This window comes from Cucurbita pepo, chromosome 10 (genome assembly GCF_057944985.1).
Source record: "Cucurbita pepo subsp. pepo isolate OVF chromosome 10, ASM5794498v1, whole genome shotgun sequence".
In the NCBI taxonomy this organism is placed as follows: Eukaryota; Viridiplantae; Streptophyta; class Magnoliopsida; order Cucurbitales; family Cucurbitaceae; genus Cucurbita; species Cucurbita pepo.
The window spans coordinates 6,014,962-6,035,755 of NC_141807.1; the positions used below are offsets into that span (position 1 = coordinate 6,014,962).

Genomic DNA, 20,794 nt, shown 5'->3' on the forward strand with positions numbered 1-20,794 from the left:
TTAAAAAAAGATCAGAGACCAAAATGAAAATAGATAACAATTCATCAAGGACCAAATCTAAATCCCAAAACGCTTTCGGACCAAAGTGAAAATAGATAACCGTTCAAGGACCAAATCCAAAGTTAAAAAAACTACAAGGACCAAAGTGAAAATAGACCAAAGTTCAAGGACTAAATCCAAATTCTAAAAAAACATTAGGGACCAAAGTGAAAATAGATAACAGTTCAACGACCAAATTCAAAGTTCAAAAAAGATCAGAGACCAAAATGAAAATAGATAACAATTCATCAAGGACCAAATGTAAATCCCAAAACGCTTTCGGACCAAAGTGAAAATAGATAACTGTTCAAGGACCAAATCCAAAGTTAAAAAACTACAAGGACCAAAGTGAAGATAGACCAAAGTTCAAGGACTAAATCCAAATTCTAAAAAAACATTAGGGACCAAAGTGAAAATAGATAACAGTTCAACGACCAAATCCAAAGTTCAAAAACTACAGGGACCAAAGTGAAAATAGACCAAAGTTCAAGGACTAAATCCAAATTCTAAAAAAACGTTAGGGACCAAAGTGAAAATAGATAACAGTGCAACGACCAAATCCAAAGTTCAAAAACTACAAGGACCAAAGTGAAAATAGACCAAAGTTCAAGGACTAAATCCAAATTCTAAAAAAATATTAGGGACCAAAGTGAAAATAGATAACAGTTCAACGACCAAATTCAAAGTTCAAAAAAGATCAGAGACCAAAATGAAAATAGATAACAATTCATCAAGGACCAAATGTAAATCCCAAAACGCTTTCGGACCAAAGTGAAAATAGATAACTGTTCAAGGACCAAATCCAAAGTTAAAAAACTACAAGGACCAAAGTGAAGATAGACCAAAGTTCAAGGACTAAATCCAAATTCTAAAAAAACATTAGGGACCAAAGTGAAAATAGATAACAGTGCAACGACCAAATCCAAAGTTCAAAAACTACAGGGACCAAAGTGAAAATAGACCAAAGTTCAAGGACTAAATCCAAATTCTAAAAAAACGTTAGGGACCAAAGTGAAAATAGATAACAGTGCAACGACCAAATCCAAAGTTCAAAAACTACAAGGACCAAAGTGAAAATAGACCAAAGTTCAAGGACTAAATCCAAATTTTAAAAAAACGTTAGGGACCAAAGTGAAAATAGATAACAGTTCAACGACCAAATCCAAAGTTCAAAACCTTCAGGGACCAAAGTAAAAATAGACAAAAGTTCAAGAACTAAATCCAAATTCTAAAAAAACTTTAAGGACCAAAGTGAAAATAGATAAAAGTTAAAGGACCTAAATGAAAAAAAAAAGTTACAATTTTAGAGAGAGAAAGGATAGAAAGGGAAAACATATTAGAAGTGGAAAACATGAATGTAGCATCATCATCATCACCATCATCATCACATTTTTTTCCTTTCTACAATTTCTTTTTTTTTCTCTCCTTAAATTTTACCTTTTCGACAAATAAAAAAAAAAAAAAAAAAAAATCTTGAAAATCTCAATCTCCACCTGATAATAATATTAAAAAGTATATAAAAAAAAACCAAAGTTTAGGGCAAGCAGGATAAATTTCTTACCAGCGTTTTCCATGTCCAGAGCTTATCTTTGATTCCAACCCCATAACTCTAAAATACACACAAACGATCAAAAAGCAAGTTTTGTGTTTCTCCTTTCACTCACCAACATCAAAGACTCCATCATCCCTTTTTTTCCTTTTTTCTTTTGGTAAATCTTCCATCAGATCCGATTTTCTTCATCGCCGATCATCAGTTTCTCTGTTTCCGGATCCATCTGTAAGTTTTTTCTCTGATTTTCTCGCTTTTTTGAGACCCATTTGTCCGTTTTCGTTACTTCCATCGTAATCGGATCATTACTGATTTTGGCTTTTTTTGTGTTTTTGTGTTTTTCTTGTGATGATCGGTTTTCATTTGTTTGGTTTGTTATTTTTATGATTTCTTTTTTCCTTTTTGTGTTGGGTTTTTTTTCATGTATAATCGCCCCGATGAAACCTTTTTCGTTGTTAATTTTCGCTTTTGCTCCGACGTTTTGCCTGATTTGTGTTGTTTTTCTTATCAGACTTTGTTTATGATTTATCAAGTTATGAAGGGTCAAGAAAGCGTAGGGACCTGTGTTAATTTTGCAACGGGATCAAGCAATCTTTTTTAGGTACATTTTGTTCATACTTCTTGGTATTTTGATGAACAAAACTTTTCAACTCTATTTACTCTTGAATGTATATTTCCCCAATTTTCTGGTATTTTATTTTTACTATGTTGTTTTTCTTTCTCTGATTGATATTAACGTACATGTAATCGTCAAAGAAGAAAGTCTCGTTCTGTTGTCTTTTGTTTTGTCAGAGATTCCTTTTCTAGAATTGATGTTATTGGTTTCAATATCTAAGGTTATGTTTATGCAACATGTTTATCATTTTTCCTCCAATATTATTGGATTTGTAATGTTTTTGGATGACTTCTATTTATCGGGTAAATAAAGCAGGATGTGATGTGTATGGGGTGACAATGCCTGAACTGCGAAGTGGAGCCAGGAGATCGAGACGGCTTGATGATCTTCAGCCTTGTACACAACCACTTGATCAAGGAGAGAATTTGGCAGTGCCGGCCCCTAATAGAACCAGAAGAAGGGTTGGTGGTGGAAGAGGAAGAGGTGGTAATGCAGCCGTAGCAAAAGGTCCCTCGGTGGCAATTCCTGCAAGGCCAACGGCTGCCCGGAGAGGACGCGGAATCAGATTGATAGATTTAGATCCTGAACCTTGTGAGGTTCTTCCTGAAGCTGGTGCCCTTGGGGCAGCAGAGCCTGTTTTCAATCGAGTTGAGGCTGTTGCAAATAAAGATATGGCCATAGAGGGTGGAAGTCCGGATAAAGTAATCGGAGTTGAAGAGGAAGCAGGCACAGCTCCTATTCCTGACAGGGTATCCCCTTGTCTTCTTGACCTCGTGCATTCGTTGTTGTATGTCATTTTAGAATATTCGGTTACATCGATGTGGAGGCTTCACTATCAGTTACATTAACGAAAAACCCAAGTCTATAGTTTCCATCACTGTGGTTCTCATTTGTTCTGGACGTATAATGCATTTTTTTTTTTTTTTTTTTTTTTTTTTTTTTTTTTTTTTGTCTTTCTTCAATTAAAACCACATTACAATGTGGTTGGGATGTACGAGTATTTGACTGATGTGTTTCGTTTGATCTCTGCAGGTACAAGTGGGCAATTCTCCTGTATATAAGGTTGAAAAGAAACTTGGCAAGGGAGGTTTTGGCCAAGTCTTTGTTGGTAGAAGAGTCAGTGGTGGAACTGATCAGACAGGTCCGGATGCAATTGAGGTATCGATCACTACATGAATCCTTATTGCAATGATTTGATGAATTAATCGTGTCAAAGCATGTTTCCTGATTAAAATGAACTTACAGGTTGCTCTGAAGCTTGAGCACCACAATAGTAAAGGTTGCAGTTATGGTCCTCCTTATGAATGGCAAGTGTATAGGTAAGAGTTATTCGATAACCTTTTTCTAAGTTTTAGTATTAAGCTAACAATATTGTTTTACGTTACTGAACTGCTATGGCTTTCTCGTCTTTTGTCTTATTAAGTGCTCTAAATGGATGCTATGGAATTCCTTGGGTTCATTACAAGGGTCGTCAAGGCGATTTCTACATTCTGGTGAGGCTTGAACTAGATCGCTCCTTAGCAGCTAAGTTTTCAAATGTATTTATGTTGACATTTTGTAACTGGATACCAGGTCATGGACATGCTCGGGCCGAGCCTGTGGGATGTCTGGAACACTCTTGGTCAATCGTAAGATAAATGGCATTTCTGTCTCGAACGGTATTATTCATGCAGATTTGGCCTATTGTTCAACCTTCTTAATTTTGCGCATCTTCAACAGGATGTCTCCAAGTATGGTTGCTTGCATTGCAGTGGAGGCAATATCAATTCTTGAGAAGCTTCACATGAAGGGGTGAGTTCCCTTAACTCCGTATAATTACCAAAACTTTTTCTTCAAAACAATTATTTTTGATAAAAGAACAAAATATTCAATTAATAAACAAATGGATGGAAAAAAGAAGAAAAAAAAAAATCCAAAGGTTACAGATTTGTTTTATAATTTAATCCATGACTACATAGCCCCGAACGTTCATTCTCGTTTAAGCTCCTAGTTATCTCTTACAATCGTTTATCGTCTTGTAAATAAAGGTTTGTGCATGGAGATGTGAAGCCCGAGAACTTCTTACTTGGTCAAGCGGGGACAGCAGATGAGAAAAAACTGTATCTTATTGATCTTGGTTTAGGTATTCTCTCATCAATTCCATAGCATCGACCTATTTTCCCAGTATGAATCTCTTGTACTTGACCAAAAGTTCACTACTTGATAGTTGACTTACTCTATTTTATTGCTCGTTCTACGATCATGTTCGGTTCAGCTTCTAAATGGAAAGATGTAGCTAGTGGTCAACATGTCGAATATGATCAAAGGCCTGACATATTCAGGTTTGTGGGACTTTTCACTTTCATGTATATTTTTTTTGAAGTATTTATATGTTTCAATGTAAATATATTTTTTTCTACCAGGGGGACGATAAGGTATGCAAGTGTACATGCACATTTAGGTAGAACTGGAAGTCGGAGAGATGATCTCGAGTCGTTGGCTTACACGTTAATATTCCTTATAAAAGGAAGATTACCTTGGCAAGGATATCAGGTCGATCAGCTTTCTTAATGCACTAGTATAATCTTCTTTAAGTTTAATGATTAAAACCATTTGTTTAACAAAATTTTGAACAATGAGTTATTTTATTTTGTTTTGTTTTATTTATTGTTTATGCATACAATTTAGAAGGACATGCAATTTAATCCGGGGAAGAAAACCGACAAATAAATAGACCAATGACATTTTCGAAATTTCCAAATTAAATATCTAACTCCTCTATCCATGGACAAATAAATGCAGGGTGATAACAAGAGTTTTCTTGTATGTAAGAAAAAGATGGTCACTTCTCCAGAGTTGATGTGCTGCTTTTGCCCAGCACCATTCAAGCAATTTCTTGAAGCTGTAATAAATATGAAGTTCGACGAGGAGCCAAATTATTCAAAACTAATATCCTTTTTTGAAGGCCTGATTGATCCATGTATACCACTCAGGCCAATTCGGATTGATGGAGCGTTAAAGGTGGCCTATCGTTTTCTAATTCCTTCCCACCTTACCTCTCTTTTACAATTGCCTTTCCACCAATGTGTGCACAAGTTGGAATTTAATTTGTAGGGAACTGACTTCATCAATTTATACGGTTTCCTTGCTGTACTAGGTTGGGCAAAAGCGTGGTAGGCTGCTTATAAACCTGGAAGAAGATGAGCAACCAAAGAAGAGAGTGAGGTTAGGTAGTCCTGCCACGCAATGGATTTCGGTTTATAATGCACGTAGGCCCATGAAGCAAAGGTGCGTTTGATTTTCTTATTCGCTGATTACTTTGAATGTTCCATGGTCTTGCATTGCTTTTGTTTTATTGCTTAATAATCACTCTCTTTCATGTCTACCCCATTTTTAATGAATTTATCTCAGTGGTATTGTGGTTTGACTTTTGAACTACCAAGCTGTGCATTGTATCAAGTAGCTCGTACTAATTTGCATTAAAAATATTATTTTGTTAGGCTCCGTTTGATAACTATTTGATCTTTCGTTTTTAGTTTTTAAAATGTGGGCTGGTTTTCTTACCGTCTTTTCACTATGATTTCCATCTTTCCTAAGGAAACATTTGCATCCATAGTCAAATTTGAAAAACACAAACATGTTTTTAAAAACTGTTTTTTTTTTTTTTTTTTTTTTGTTTTCAAACTTACAGTGATGCATTATCCAAGGTACTTACAAAAGACCTTCCTAAACGAGGAGAGAAGTATGACTATAGGAAGCAAATGTATTAGACAATTTAAACCAAGATAGTGTGTGATAAACAACCTTTTCGAAGAGCTTAGTATAAGTTTGTCTTTTCCGTGAATACTCTTTGATTTCTTTCTTTTCATAGATTCCAAAAGAAAGCCATAATGAAGTTTTTCCATTCCTGAGCTTTTGCATTCTTGAAGGGGTGGTACGTTAAGGCCATGTCCAGTTACTCGTTTACCTCTCTAGGAAAAGTGAGATGCTATTCAAAGATATTGAGAATCTTTGTCCACAACTTATGAGCGTATCCGTATGCACTTCCTATATAAGTGGTTTTGTGATTCGTTGTCTTCCTTGCCTAATGAGTGTCAACTTGGAAAGTAGAGTAATGGATTTGTAGATTTTCATTTGTGCTTATGGCTTTATCGCTATTTTACGCAAGAAAATTTTCACTTTTTTAGGATTTCCTTTCCATATATTGTCTTTGCTAGTGAGCTTTATTGTTTCTACCTTCCCTTACGTCCATCATCAAATATTTAGTAGAGAAAACTCTGTTAGCACTAGCAAGCCATTTCAGTATGTCTCTTCGGCCCATCCGTAGCTTTATTATCCTTTAAGTTCCTTTCCTACCAAGCTTCAGATCCCAAATTTATTATTTTTATTTATTTATTTTAACGTGGCCGTTTTGCCATGAGAGAGTCTATACAAAAGTGGATACCGCAAGGCTAGTGTGGTGTTGTCAACCCAAGGGTAGTCCAAACAGGTGTGCTTCTTCCATCACCCACCCTAGGGTAAATGTGATTGGTGACGAGGTGTTGGTGCTTTTTTATATATTTCCATGACCTCTTTGCAGAAGGTCTGGGATCTATTTGTACATAATGTAGGAGTATATTTAGCTTTTATAAGTTTTTTCACAAGGCCTTGCTTTTTTGATAATATCTCAATATCCATTTACTGAGAGTTTTGTTCTTCTCCTTTATCGAATATAGACCAAGTCCTCCTTGTCTTTCGGTAGGTGTATGGTATTCAATCGAACAAGATGTGTGATTTCCACAGATAGTTTTTGAATAATCTTTCTATTTCCATAGTCACTTTTTGTGGAATTTCGAATAGAGACATGGATTAAGTGGGAAGGTTGAACAATTTGGCTTGTATTAAGGTGAGCCTTTCGCTTTTGGAAGTATAATATGATGACCATGTCGATAACCTTCTTTCTATTTTTTCAATAATTGTCTCAGACGGAGAAGGATTTGGGGTTCACATTTAAGGGCAATCCTCGTTACATATTCGACCATTCAACCTTAATTTTCAAAAACAAAAAAACCTAAAACCAAATAGTTATTAAACGGTGGGCCCATTTTCTTTGGTTCATACATTGGAATGATGTTACATTAGAAAGAACGAAGTCGATGAAACTTCCGTAGGAAAAGTCGTGAAGCACAATTATGAGCTACCAAGGAAAGTACATAATTGGGTTAATTTGACACTGACCAAAAAGGAGAATAATGATATTATTGTGATGAAGAAAAAGTTATATTTCTTGTTTCTAAAACATTTCGTAGCAATCGAAGACAATTTTGTTGGAGCTGATGCATCAATCTTTGCTTCTGATTGTAAGGAAAATGATATAACACCGTATATTAGCAATGGGAAGAAGAAGAATGCGTTGGCTCAACAATGCTTGAATATAAATGAACCACTCTTAGACGCCATATGTTACACGGTCCAAATCATGTTTTATGGATTAGTTTGACGCTACCAGGGGAATTTCATAATCTTGCATAATGTCTTTGAACAGAAATGATTTTTTTACCATATTAGTTTGAATGTTCCAATTAATACTGAAACTTCACAGTGTGTGTTTTTGTTCTACAAGAAAACAATAGAGAAGAGATACAATGTGTTTTTTTATTATATTTACATGGTAAGTTGCTGGACTTGTAGGTACCACTACAATGTTGCAGACTCGAGATTGCGCCAACATATAGAAAAGGGCAACGAAGATGGATTGCTTATAAGTTGTGTGGCCTCTGCAGCGAATCTCTGGGCCCTAATCATGGATGCTGGAACAGGTTTCTCTTCCCAGGTTTACGAGTTGTCGTCGGTTTTCCTTCACAAGGTTACATAACATTACAGCGCTTTGTTTTCTGATAACTTTTGTTGTGTCTTACAGTGTTTCCATGAAATTTTACTGTGTTAAATCATCTTGATGAAATTGGATTCTTGTCAGGATTGGATTATGGAACAATGGGAAAAGAATTTCTATATTAGTTCAATTGCTGGAGCAGCTAATGGTAGTTCCCTGGTTGTTATGTCAAAAGGTCAGTGGCTCGACACTTGAATTTTTGCATTTTAATTCAGATATTAGTGAGCCTGTGGTTCTTCTATTTCTTCTCTTTGTGCCAACTGTTTTGCACGTAGTTTCTTTTTCTAAGTTTATTTATATGGGACTCCAGCGAAAAACGTACTCCCCTTATCTAGCAGCCACACTCCTATCATCTCCATGCTGGGTGTCACGGTTATGCTTGTCCAAGGCGTGTTGCCTATGACCGCATGACGGATGTCCCGGTCTTGCCTGTCTAGGACATATTGTCCATGGTTGCATGCCCATTCCAAACCCCTTTTACCTGCTTTCATTCTAGATAGGCCTTTACCTTTTCATGTTGGGTCAATACGGGGTTGTATGACCGTTCACCAAAACCATGTCTACACTCGCCAGGGCTAAAATGCCCCAAAATGTACTATAGGGGATATGATTAGTTGTCACTTCTTCCTACCCTGAGTTATATGCTACTTGAGCCGTGGTATTTCTTAATTTGCTTATAGTCATATAATGTTGTTTTCTTCCACTCTTCAAACCGTTTTCAAATGTATTTTCTTGCGCAAGTTTTCTAAATCTTTTCTCGCAATGTGACTTGAAGCCTGAACATATGCCGATGTTGTCCGCAACGTTTAAATTTCTCACAGTTGACTTGTTCGCTTGGTTAGAACAAGTGCCGCATTTCCACTATTGCAAGAGTGCGATTGTGACACAGCACTCCTTGCTTTTCCTTCCATCGAGACCTTCTAAAATTTATTTTCTAGTTCCTCATTCCACTGATTCCTTTGGGTTTGACTTCAATTGGTGCTAATCTTCTTTTTCAATAAACGATATTATAGCTCTGAGGAGAATTTATTTCATTCCTTGGTTCTTGTTCGTCTATCACGACCCATTAATAGGCGCTTATGATCTTGTGTTCTTATTGAGCTTCGGCGTAATCTTGCAGGAACACCTTATACTCAGCAATCCTATAAAGTTAGTGAATCTTTTCCTTTCAAGTGGATAAATAAGAAATGGAAGGAAGGGTTCCACGTTACGTCCATGACCACCGCTGGAAGTCGCTGGGGCGTGGTTATGTCTAGGAATGCTGGCTTTTCTGATCAGGTACGATTTCGTATTAATTTATGAATTGTTTTTACTTTTGCTTACAACTTTCTGTTATTGTCTTCTGAAAATTCTTTCTTGGTTCGTTCTTGTCCTGTATGAACTCAATCACTCAAGGTTGTGGAGCTTGATTTTTTATACCCAAGCGAAGGTATTCACCGCAGATGGGAAAGTGGCTACAGAATAACATGCATGGCAGCAACTGCAGATCAGGCTGCCTTCATATTAAGCATACCCAAACGCAAATTGATGGACGAAACTCAGGAGACTCTGCGAACGTCTGCATTTCCCAGCACACATGTGAAGGTACGAACCCACCTTCATAACGAAATTTATCATACACCTACACGTTTTATAGCACAACTAGAAAACTCACTAGGCCTTTCCTAACTTTAATGTTTAGAATTTGCATCAAACTTTTATTGATCATATGAAAATGGAAAATGCTTATCGATAAAAATCAGAACACAAATCGATTACCTCATTCAAACGTGATTCATTCGTAGCAATCTTGTGGTAACTGCTGAACCCAATGTGTTTCTGTTTTAGCAAAACTTCGAACTAGTATTGATGGCTGGTTTTCTGCAATATATGTTGTATCATCATCGCAGGAAAAGTGGTCGAAGAATCTCTATATTGCATCGATATGTTACGGGCGAACAGTCTGCTAATTATGATTGATGGACAGTGTAATTTGATTGTATATTTTGGTATGATGTGCCCCAGCAGAAGGGGATGCAAAAAGTGAAAAACAGAACAAAACCTTTTTTTTTTTAGAAATGTGGAAGCTGAGAGAGTTGAGAGTTGTTGATGATGATGATGATGATATGATGATCCAAGAAGGGATTTGTTGGGAGAGAGGGAGATAAGCTATGCAATGCCCCATTCCATTGGTTTAACTTGTAATGGTGTGGTGCGCAATGCAAGAAGAGAGGATGATTGTTGGAATGGCATGAAAAACAGAGAGCTATTCTTGTGCTCATAATGGGGCACCTTCCATAATGGCTTCTAAGTGAAACAAAACAACAAAAAAAAGAGACAAGTTTTGTACAACTTGATTGCAACCTCTCTAATCTTTTACTTACCATGTAAAGTCCTCCTCTAAACTTACACTAAAAATGGGCTTCTTTTCATTCTTTTCATTATTTCATTACCCCATTTTCACTTCTTTCTTTCTTTGTTTCATAAACATGGTAGCATTTGTGTTCGTTTTTGTATAGATGAGGGGCTGGAGGCTTCCATGGATGATTATCGTTCACTTGCGTTTTGCTTCGAGGGTTTTAACTTGTTGCGTTCGTGCTAAATTGCCCGATTACGCTTCCATTGATGCCTTCTTTGATAACGTTGTTGGACATCAAAAGTATCAACAATCAACTCTAGAAACTTGAACGTTCAAAATTTGTGATTAAGTGAGTTCAGTTAGACGTGATACTAGAACGTTATAAACGTGGTTAAATCATAAGTTAGTCTTTAAAATTTGAAACTTTCTTCTTGAATCGGGGCAAAAGCTTCGTAGGCAGAACTAATAGCCTTAACTTACTTGTTGAGGCATGGTAGCTCTTCTTGGCTGTTGAGTTTAGGCAGTTAGTTCTATGGAACTCATGTGCAGTCAGAGGTTCCTCGCAACTTACTTGTTGAGGCATGGTAGTTGTTCTTGGCTGTTGAGTTTAGGCAGCTAGTGCTATGGAACTCGTAGTTGTTCTTGGCTGTTGAGTTTAGGCAGCTAGTGCTATGGAACTCATGTGCAATCGGAGGTTCCTTGGAGTTGTCTCGTTCCTGCTTTTAGGAGCAAGCTACCTTACTTAAGTAACTGGTATTTGAGTTAGGTTTGTAACTTGAGTAGCTATGTTCGTCTCCTATGAGACTAGATATCTTGAGTAGGTGTGGGCTCTTCCTGCGAAGTGAGTGTCGCACAATTGCAAGTCCGCTGCCATCAAAGTGCGATTGTGACAAAAAAGTTCAAAATGTTAATTTTTGATTGTATGCCCCCGAAGATAGATTATTACGAGCCATACTTGGCATTCAGATATCCATTTCAAAAGAAACTTGTCTAAAACTACCTATTGACGGTAGGAGTCGAGTTATTGATGTGAGATGGATCCAGAAAAAAGGAGGTTCGAGTTATAATCCAGAAATGATTTGTTTATATATTTCACAGAAACGTGAAATCAAAGTAGGCGATAAGGTAGCAGGAAGACATGAAAATAAAGGTATTGTTTAAAAAAATTTGCCTAGAGAAGATATGTCTTATTTGCAAAATGGAAGGACTCGTTAATATGATATGATTTTCAATCCATTAGGAGTCCCCTCACGAATGAATGTAAACTATTAGTACTTAATAAGTTTTTAATATTCATGTCGTGTCAATACGGAGGTGTATAATCGGTTACCAAAATTGGCTAAAACTTATCTAACACTAATTCCTTTCAAATTGGTTTCAATACATTTACTCGCTCACGTTTTTTAAAACATTTCTTTGAAACATGACCCTAGGCTCGACCATGCGTAAAGGTTGTCCACAAAGTTTGACTTTCGTACGACTGGTTTGTTCACTGGTTTAGAATAAGTGCAGTACAATCGTAGTACATAAACATGTTTGCTGCAAAACAAGTGGCAAGTCTCGGGCTGATTGATTGGTAGAGATCGAAAATCAGTTACTCTACTTGAATATTAATGGAATGAAGCTTTTGGAATCTCGTATGAATGAAATTGCCACTAAAATCGACAGGATCGATAATATGATAGATATTTTGGCTCAACCAAGGGTCGTTTACGAGGACTCTTTAATAATCTTTTTTCAAATAATATATTTGAATATCTAATATATTAAAATATAATATTTTATTCAAATCATATTTAAATGTTATAAGATATCCCAATATATATTTAACTAATTTAAATCCGATCGTATTAATTATTTTAATATTTAATGTATTTAATACATAAATATAATTATATTTTTAATATATTAAATATTAATTTGAAGTTTTATTTCAATTAAATTAAGTGATGGACCTATAAATTATAAGCTTCCGTATACAAAAATTAATTAATTAAACTCTTTAATTAATCAATTTTCATTCAATAAATACAGGTCACTCTGTTATAGATCTAGAGTTACACTCTTATGCATTGTAAGACAAGTTATGTCTATTAATATAATCACTGCAAATAAGTAATCCTTCACGAGTTGTTCATAATTATAGTCAAAAGTTCGTTTTACCCCTATAATTAACTCTTTCACTTTAAGTACCGTTGTTTTTTCAACAATTTGTTTATGATTCAATCATAAACTAAGTCCCTCTCGGGCCAGTAGATTAATGGTAAGTCCTAAAATCTACACTTAAGAAAACAACTCATCTACATTTTTTTTTATAAGGAAAGGAGCGGACTCCATCTTGTGATATTATGTTCGTAATTTCTTATTTGGTCAAGTCCCAAAATGGTAGGCATATTGAATCGGCTACAAGAGATATTCTCACCCATGCAAATTAAAGGACAATCCCTCATAGGCAGGTGTTCCTAACTTACTCAAGATTAAGATCGAGTCACATATGATCATCGTGTCTCCACATGAACAATTTGGATCAAATCATTTGTAACAATTATAAAGTGGATCGTATACTAGGATAAGACACCTATCCTTATCCATATACAATAGACTCTTTAGGATATTACTCGAACATGATCATTTTGTATGTCAACAACATACTATTCAATATTACCGTAATAACCTTGTATTTTCATACAATGGATAATAGAACTTCACAGTTTTGCTTTAAATATATATATATATATATACTGCTTCTTCTACACAGTGAAGAAAGTAGGAGAGACACCGACAAAGAAAACGTGAAGAGTCGACGAACCAAAAAGTGATTTTCAACAGTTCCTGGCAGATTGGAAGCACACCGAGAGACCTGAAGTCAACCTCATCTTACATTACTGAGCTTGTAAAGAGTTAGTTGACAGAGACATCAAACAATTGAGTGAAAGAGGATGTCAAGGTCATGCTTGTCTAAGACATATTGTCTGTGGCCACGTGTCGGATGCTCCAATCATGGTTGGTCAGGACATAGTGCCCATGACCCATGCTTGTTCTAACCACGTTAGATAAAACTTTACTATTCTTGTTATTTTATTATGCTTTAATTTATTCACATAATTAAATACAAATTTTTTTATTTATAAATTTAATATAAAAGATTTATTAAAATTATTTTAAAACAAATTTCAAATTTACAATATTAATTAAAACTGACTTGATAGAGTATTTTTGATAATTTATTTTTTAAAAAATAAGGAAAAGATAAAGGGAAAAAGAAAAGGAAAGAGAAGAAGGGGTCAATTTCACACCCTATATAAACCCTAAAAACCCCGGTAAACCCTAACCGAGATTTTTGAAGCGACCCTACTCCGATTATTAAGAAAAGCTCTCTCGTTTTCTCATAGCTGGAGTAGAAGAATGCGACCACCAAGAGGCGGCGGTGGCTTCCGGGGCGGCCGTGACGGTGGTTTCGGTGGTAGAGGAGGCGGTCGAGGCAGGGGAGGTGGCCGCTTTGGTGGTCGTGGCGGCGGAGGTTTTCGTGATGAGGGTCCTCCATCTGAAGTCGTTGGTTCGTATCTTCCATTACTTCTTCAATCTTTTGCTTCTTTGCTACTAGGATATTTGCTGTAGGTGTTTAATGAAATAGTTTTAGTTACAATGCGATGTTCCCTTGGACTATTTAGAATGTTACTGGTATTTTTGTTTGTATAATCGGCATAAACAATGGATTTTGTTTCTGAAATTTTCCTTTTTCTCTAGCAATTTAAATTTTAATACACACAAGCTATGTCTATTTTTCTCTAGGATTGTTTTGTTACATTTACTCCCTGTTTTCCCTACTTTGTTCTACTTTATTTATCACTACATTGCTTTTTTCTGTTACAGAGGTTTCTTCTTTCCTTCACGCATGTGAGGGAGATGCAGTCACAAAGCTCACAAATGAGAAAATTCCTTTCTTTAATGCCCCTATCTATCTTCAGAATAAGACCCAGATAGGTAAAGTTGATGAGATTTTCGGCCCCATCAATGAATCCGTGAGTCCACTGGCCTTGATTTTGTTAGTTGTTTAGTTTTGGATACAGTTTTGATATGTGATAAATCATTGTTTTTTTAAACCTGATTGCAGTATTTCTCGATCAAAATGATGGAAGGAATTGTCGCCACCTCATATTCTTCTGGGGATAAATTTTATATTGATCCAGCTAAACTTTTACCTCTCGCTAGATTCCTCCCACAGCCGAAGTACGTAATCCATCTCTCCCCCCACCTCCACTGAGGTCTTTTTTTCTCAAGTGATTGCTTATGTCCGTTTGTATTGAGTGGTTTTAGAAAACTTAGTTTTATGTTTTGACTGCACGTCTAATGATTATTGTTCGGGAGTAAGGCTTGGATATAAATTCAAATTAGCATGGTATTTATCTTTGATTGTATTGAATCTTGAATGAAGAAGAGGTGGTTAAGTGAAAGATTCTATTATAATTGAAATTTGGGCATCCAGACTGAGTAAAATCACGGGTGACTGAAAATAGGGTTGCTAGGTTCATGCCAGTTTGTTTTATTTTATTTGTTGTTTTAAATTGTGTGTTTAATACCTAGTTCCTCTATATGATTCCAAATTTTCATAATCCAAACGAACAACATAGCTTCATATTATGTGGTCTGCTGTTAGTCTTCAGTGGATTGTGTACATGAGATAAACAATTTAGTTTCCTGCGAATTTACCACGCTGGCTGCTTCTGTGATTTGCCCATATTGGCTCCTTTTTCTATTCAGTATCCAAATATTGGTAGTCGATCACCATTCATCTGTTATGTTTCACACTGATAGAAGGTTTCATAACTTTTTTAAAATTGAAAGAATCAAAGAACTACTGAGCAATGCTTCACAGTTTTTGTGTTAGATTCTGTATAGAAATAACTCATTATGTCTGTTCATTATTTCAGGGGACAGTTTGCCGCTAGAGGTGGAGGTCGTGGTGGGGGCAGAGGTGGCGGCAGAGGTGGCCGTGGGGCTGGTGGCTTTCGTGGAAGGGGCGGTCCAAGAGGTGGCAGAGGTGGCCCTCCAAGAGGTGGTGGCCGTGGTGGTGGCTTTAGGGGTAGAGGAAGATACTAAATTAGCATTATGTAATACTATAATTTTATCAATTTTCCATTTGCAATGTCATTTTGGGAAGCGTTTGCTAGAGTCTTTTGTTAGTACTGTATTTTGTTTGGAATTCAACTTCTCTTTATTGAATCTACTACCCAATTTAATTCTACCGCTAATTTTAATGTCTTACTAATCAGTGCAACTGAAATTTTCTAGTCTGTGCCTCCATATAATATATGGATCGAGTTTGTGGATTATGAAATTTTGATGTCGTTTTTCTCTTATTGCTGAATTTCTTAGTGTTGCGTGTTTTGAACAGAAGAAAGATGACTATTGTCCATATAGTTCTACAGTACTGTTTGAAAACTGTTCTCATTTCTTTTACTGTCAAGATGTTGGTAAGCCAAGTGAATGGCTGAAGCCTAGAGAGGACTCCTCTCATCCGAAATCAATCCTTAAATCTCCTATCAATAGGTATCAGGAGGAAGCAAAACTACGCCATTTATTTGGCATTTTTTAGAGCTGAGATGGCAGTTCTTGCATGCTTGTCCAATAAAAATAACTAACGCTATGAAAAAGTGGTCGTTGTATGCAGGACAGCAGGAAAGGAAGCAGCACTAAGGTGAGGGAGTGGAGCATCTCCCCATTTATTCAGACCTGAGAGAAGCAGTTGCTTAGGCTTCCCAACCCCTCAACACAGTGGCTCTGGCGACTCGGTTGACTCCAAGTGTAAAAGCTCCCATGCGGAGGTCACAATTATGGGTCTTGCACATCTCCTTCACATCTTTGAAGCCCTTCGTCATGTAAGTCTTCAGTTCATTGTTTACCTTCTCTTCCTCCCACATGAAACCTTGGATGTTCTGTATTTGTATTGTTTGTTTCAATTGAGTTATATATCATATGTGTGTATCTGTTGTCTCTTTCTGAAAGGAGTTAGTGAATGAATGAACAAAAGGGCTGGTACCTGAACCCACTCGAAGTAGCTAACTGTAACTCCCCCTGAATTTGCATAAATATCTGGTAGAATGACAACTCCTTTCCTCGCCAATATCTACAGATGACAAAAGATTATGAATATCTAGTTTTTGCTTCTATCTTCATTTAGCTTGATGTTCATTTATGTGCTCACCTCATCGGCCTCTGGGTCTGCTGGGTGATTGGCTGCTTCTATTATGAACTTAGCTTTGATTTCATTGGCATTTTCCTTGTTGATGACGCCTCCAAGGGCTGCTGGTATCAATATGTCACAGTCTTCAACCAAAATAGACTGGGGATCAATTGGATTTCCCCCATCAAAACCTTTCACACCTTTGTGTTCTTTTGCATATTTTAGTAAGCTTGGAATATCTATCCCATTGTCATTCTTTATTGCTCCTGTCACATCGCTTATTGCTACGATCTTTCCTCCATTTTCATTGATCAGTCGTGCTGCCCACGACCCCACATTGCCAAAACCCTAACATAGCAGCCCGTATTTTCACTTAGCATGTTGTAGTATATATGAAGGTTAGCTTGAACGAGAAATTGTAGCAGAAAGGTAAAAAAAGTGTGCCTGAATGACAAATCTTTGACCAGATATGCTCTTTCCATACTCATTTAATAAGGCCTCTGTTGCATACAACACGCCTCGCCCTGTTGCTGCATCTCTGCCCAGAGATCCACCCAGATCCTAGTTTGGTGATAGTCAACTTTGATTAGTTGCTTTAATAGTAATCTATGGAGATGAGTTGAGCCTTATAAGTCACTTACGATAGGTTTCCCTGTTACGATCGCTGGTGAGTAGCCATGAAACTTGGAATACTCATCTAGGATCCATGCCATTGTCTGTTGAAATCAACACACACAATTAGGAGGGAGGAAAGTTGAAACTTGAACAGTAAAATAATTCAACTACTAGAAACTAAGTTTGATTGTGTATATGTAGTCAACCTGTGGACCCGTTCCCATATCTGGTGCTGGAACATCGGTGTGGACACCAACAAGATCATGTATCTTTTGAGTGAAAACTCTGGTAAGACGTTCCAGCTCCGATATACTTAATAATCCAGGATCACATCCTATCCCGCCCTTCGCTCCACCGTATGGTATATTTGCGACCGCTGTCTTCCATGTCATCAATTGTGCCAAAGCATTTACCTCATCAGGGTCAACCTGCATTGGAAGGTATATTGCTTTCTTAAATATGTCGGAGCATTTACCCCTAGTAAACTTTTTTGTTAGCTCTCAGTGTTGTCATAGGAGTGGGTGAAGGCTTCCCAGAGATTAGTGGAGAGTAGACCATGAGCAAAATGCAAGGAATGGGCCCTTGAAACTTAGATTATTGTAGAAAAGAGACTCTAGATAATAAGAAAAACTACCAACCTCTGGGTGATATCTGATCCCTCCCTTCATGGGGCCTCTTGCATTGTCATGCTGGACCCTGAAACCAACAAAGGATGCCAATGTGCCATCATCTTTGGGTATGGTACACTCAACCTGTCATATTCAGAAGAGTTTTAGCAGAAACTATAGACTATTATTATTGTTCAAGATATGAACTCTCAAAAAGAAGAGATTAAAAAGAAACAGAAAACTAAGGAACTATAAAAGCATCCATCCCAATTGAAACAAATATCTTGAATAGAAGAAATGAGAAGAACCAAGCCTTGATTTCTCTAAATGGAATGAGCAAGCTCTTTTCGAGCTTTGAGTCGAGACCGAGAAGTCTAGCAGCAAGCTTGAAGTTTCTGTTTGTTGCTGCTAGTGCGTTCATGGTCGTATTCTCGAAAGAGTAATCCGCAGCTGCTTTGTATAACAACAACAAACCACTCAGTGGAATGGAATCTTGGACTTCATAGCAAAATGAAAAAAGAAAAGAACAAAGAAGATAAAGAAGAATATTGAGACAGGAAAAATACTTAATAATAAAGTATTAAAACAGAGTGAAAGCTAAGAGATCAGAAATATGGATGAAGATTATTCTTCTTCTAATATTAAATGCTCTCCATTTGAGAACAGAGAAACCTTAGGCGATTTGTTTACTCATATTTGAATGGAAACTCTGTCTCATATATATATATATAGAGAGAGAGAGAGAGAAAGAGAGAGCTGACCTGAGTGTTATCTCCAAGAAAAACAAACACAGTGGGATTTGAGTTATTTAGCTTTAGAGATAGGGAGAGACAAAAATGGAAGAGCTGAAGCTAGGCCTTCACAGAAAGGAAATGTGGTCGAAAAAGTTGAAATACAGAAGATCAGAACAGTGGGTTTTGATGAACTATGAACTTACCCTCCTAGGTATCCATTTATAAACACCAAAACCCAACACGAACACAACAAGTGGAAGAATCAGATTCCAATCCCCAAAAGAATTATCCTTCTACTCCACCAATCTCTGCCAAATCCATATCAAATTGCAGAGACAATATGCAGATTTTGAGTGATGAGAATGTGAATATGAGAATATAAGCATATAACGCAAACTCACACGCCCATTTGCCTCTCTGCACTCACTCACAGCCTTTCTTTCTCCTTTTCTTTCTATAGCTTAGTGAGTGAGTTCCAAATCAGATTCCCTCTATTATGCTCTTTCTGCTCTTCTGATGCTCATTTCTAGCCTGCTAATGTGATTATGATTGGTTTTTTAAAGACATTTACCACTTTCTCTCACTTGTGTCTCAATTAGATGCATCTTCTTCGCTTGCTTTTTGTTTATGATGCAGTGCATATTACGTCTGACTCATTGAAATGATTGTTATTACATTTGCATATTAGTATGATATTGTATTTTCTTTCGACTCAAGGAACTATATAGTTTCGAGCTTGCATTTGTATGATGATTATTGAAGCATCGTTCAGTTTAGGACTTTTAGTGACAAAAGGAGGAACAAGCTTAGAAAACTAAACAACATGTATTATTCTATGAATATTTTGATGCATATGTTGGTTATCTGAATAGACGGGTTTTACCTACGAGATTAAACCTTGTGTCTTTAGGATTTGTGATCATTTGAATAAACGAGTTTTATCTGCGAGAATTTTGGGATTGGTTAAGCATTTTGGTGACAAGCTAAGAGGTATAGGTGTGGTATTGTAGGGACTCGACTATTGTGAGCAAGAGTTGGTGCATTCTTCTCAATTAATTATCATATTGTCTTCTCTAAGCCAATATCGGTTAACCATAAACTCCAGGATAAACTCCAGGACGCCATATTTTGACCAATTAAAAGTGGAGAATAGCGTTGCTCCCGCAACAAAACTAAGATAAAGTTATGCAAAATGATCCCGATTCAAAATAAATTTACGAGGAAGTGGAATTTCTTTGGACCGAACTTGCAAGAAATTTTGTCATCTCTAATAATAAAGTGGATATTATTGAGTTGAGTTGATTTTCACGTTATAATATTATTGATTTTCATGTTATCTAACATTTGTCAACCTCTCTTTAGCTCTGTACAGGAGGAGCAATTTTAGCTCTTTATACGAGGAGCAATACAAAGTGGATGATATCTATGGGTGATAGATGTTGGAATAAGTTCCATTCGAGTAGATATGTACCCCATCCCAAAAGGCTGCACAAAAGAATAAGAATATGTTCATCAGCTACCTTGTCCAATTTGGCCCGTCTTTTAACTTTATCACATAGTTCGTTCTTTTGCATTTTTTCTTAAAAATGTTCGAGTATTATAAGTGTTTAAGAAGGATATTAGGTGCTTTTAAACTTAAAATTAAATCGTTAAAGATCAGATAAGCACTATATACGACCGAAAACAAATCAGTTTTCACTTAATGAATTGAACCGGACGGAAAACTATATTCTTTTAGATAAGGACTTAGAATATCATACGATAATATTTTGTACATTCGAGGTCATAATCCTTTGGTACAGGGTTAAATATTTGTACTCGAATGCCTAGCTGATCACAAATTTAGTTTCTAAATTTTGGTTTGTATTTATTTAGTAGAAGTGTTCGTGGGTTGAGTTAGGTCAGGTTGGATCATTTTCTATACTTAATTTAATTGTTCGGGAGGTAAAATTTTCAACTAAAACAACCCTTATTAAATAATACAAGTCAGACCATAAATTTTGTAGGTTGGGTTGGATTGAAATATTTATTCAAAATTTTATTTTTAATAAAACTAAAATGTTAACTCGTATAATATCTATTTATTTTTAAATATTTAATTAAAATTTGTAATTCATTCTCAATTTATAATATGAAAAATTACCTTTGGAATAGTTAAAAATTATTTTTTTAAAAAAATTATGAAATTAAATAAAAATAAGGAAATACATTATTATTTAAAATTAACAATAAATTTGAGGGAGTTTAATCACTCAATCTT

The 20,794-nt window shown here is 36.2% G+C and overlaps 3 protein-coding genes across 11 annotated transcripts; 2 read left to right on the plus strand and 1 right to left on the minus strand.

The window, feature by feature from the left end:
• Nucleotides 1-1,560: 1,560 nt before the first annotated feature.
• Nucleotides 1,561-10,478, plus strand: LOC111803734 (casein kinase 1-like protein HD16). Of its 6 annotated transcripts, none has more exons than XM_023688261.2 (18): nucleotides 1,561-1,816; nucleotides 2,100-2,189; nucleotides 2,517-2,953; nucleotides 3,237-3,362; nucleotides 3,450-3,523; nucleotides 3,628-3,697; nucleotides 3,777-3,832; nucleotides 3,924-3,995; nucleotides 4,232-4,326; nucleotides 4,459-4,525; nucleotides 4,607-4,736; nucleotides 4,986-5,204; nucleotides 5,341-5,471; nucleotides 7,854-8,028; nucleotides 8,140-8,230; nucleotides 9,176-9,333; nucleotides 9,451-9,639; nucleotides 9,945-10,478. In XM_023688261.2, exons 3-18 carry the CDS (start codon nucleotides 2,543-2,545, stop codon nucleotides 10,002-10,004), a joined length of 2,124 nt encoding a protein of 707 aa, XP_023544029.1. In that variant the 5' UTR covers nucleotides 1,561-1,816; nucleotides 2,100-2,189; nucleotides 2,517-2,542; the 3' UTR covers nucleotides 10,005-10,478. The 6 variants fall into 6 exon arrangements, with proteins under 6 accessions (XP_023544029.1, XP_023544028.1, XP_023544032.1 ...); XM_023688260.2 differs by having other exon boundaries at nucleotides 2,520-2,953; XM_023688264.2 differs by having other exon boundaries at nucleotides 2,122-2,189.
• A 3,231-nt stretch (nucleotides 10,479-13,709) lies between these two features.
• LOC111804173 (putative H/ACA ribonucleoprotein complex subunit 1-like protein 1) lies at nucleotides 13,710-16,544 on the plus strand. Of its 2 annotated transcripts, XM_023688889.2 has the most exons (5): nucleotides 13,710-13,949; nucleotides 14,267-14,415; nucleotides 14,508-14,623; nucleotides 15,325-15,504; nucleotides 16,065-16,544. In XM_023688889.2, the coding sequence occupies exons 1-4, from the start codon at nucleotides 13,799-13,801 to the stop codon at nucleotides 15,491-15,493; spliced, it is 585 nt and encodes a 194-aa protein (XP_023544657.1). In that variant the 5' UTR covers nucleotides 13,710-13,798; the 3' UTR covers nucleotides 15,494-15,504; nucleotides 16,065-16,544. The 2 variants fall into 2 exon arrangements, with proteins under 2 accessions (XP_023544657.1, XP_023544656.1); XM_023688888.2 differs by lacking the exon at nucleotides 16,065-16,544 and having other exon boundaries at nucleotides 15,325-15,658.
• Nucleotides 15,826-18,912, minus strand: LOC111804172 (glutamate dehydrogenase 1). 3 transcript variants are annotated; one of them, XM_087127790.1, is made up of 9 exons: nucleotides 18,562-18,912; nucleotides 18,114-18,298; nucleotides 17,831-17,944; nucleotides 17,399-17,620; nucleotides 17,219-17,293; nucleotides 17,022-17,138; nucleotides 16,599-16,925; nucleotides 16,434-16,520; nucleotides 15,826-16,329 (listed from the first exon to the last, which is right to left on the minus strand). In XM_087127790.1, exons 2-9 carry the CDS (start codon nucleotides 18,219-18,221, stop codon nucleotides 16,144-16,146), a joined length of 1,236 nt encoding a protein of 411 aa, XP_086983916.1. In that variant the 5' UTR covers nucleotides 18,222-18,298; nucleotides 18,562-18,912; the 3' UTR covers nucleotides 15,826-16,143. The 3 variants fall into 3 exon arrangements, with proteins under 3 accessions (XP_086983916.1, XP_023544654.1, XP_086983915.1); XM_023688886.2 differs by having other exon boundaries at nucleotides 18,114-18,250; nucleotides 18,562-18,911; XM_087127789.1 differs by lacking the exon at nucleotides 18,562-18,912 and having other exon boundaries at nucleotides 18,114-18,350.
• Between the last annotated feature and the right edge of the window lie 1,882 nt (nucleotides 18,913-20,794).

Excerpts from the sequence above, each read along its gene's own strand:
- LOC111803734 (XM_023688261.2), top strand. The coding sequence starts at position 2,543 with ATGCCTGAACTGCGAAGTGGAGCCAGGAGATCGAGACGGCTTGATGAT. Across the intron at positions 9,334-9,450 it reads ATGCTGGCTTTTCTGATCAG|GTTGTGGAGCTTGATTTTTT; the intron begins GTACGATTTCGT and ends CAATCACTCAAG. Across the intron at positions 9,640-9,944 it reads TTCCCAGCACACATGTGAAG|GAAAAGTGGTCGAAGAATCT; the intron begins GTACGAACCCAC and ends TCATCATCGCAG.
- LOC111804173 (XM_023688889.2), top strand. The coding sequence starts at position 13,799 with ATGCGACCACCAAGAGGCGGCGGTGGCTTCCGGGGCGGCCGTGACGGT. Across the intron at positions 13,950-14,266 it reads TCCTCCATCTGAAGTCGTTG|AGGTTTCTTCTTTCCTTCAC; the intron begins GTTCGTATCTTC and ends TTTCTGTTACAG. Across the intron at positions 14,416-14,507 it reads TCGGCCCCATCAATGAATCC|TATTTCTCGATCAAAATGAT; the intron begins GTGAGTCCACTG and ends ACCTGATTGCAG.
- LOC111804172 (XM_087127790.1), bottom strand. The coding sequence starts at position 18,221 with ATGAACGCACTAGCAGCAACAAACAGAAACTTCAAGCTTGCTGCTAGA. Across the intron at positions 17,621-17,830 it reads GGATCAGATATCACCCAGAG|GTTGACCCTGATGAGGTAAA; the intron begins GTTGGTAGTTTT and ends CTTCCAATGCAG. Across the intron at positions 17,294-17,398 it reads ATATGGGAACGGGTCCACAG|ACAATGGCATGGATCCTAGA; the intron begins GTTGACTACATA and ends TGATTTCAACAG.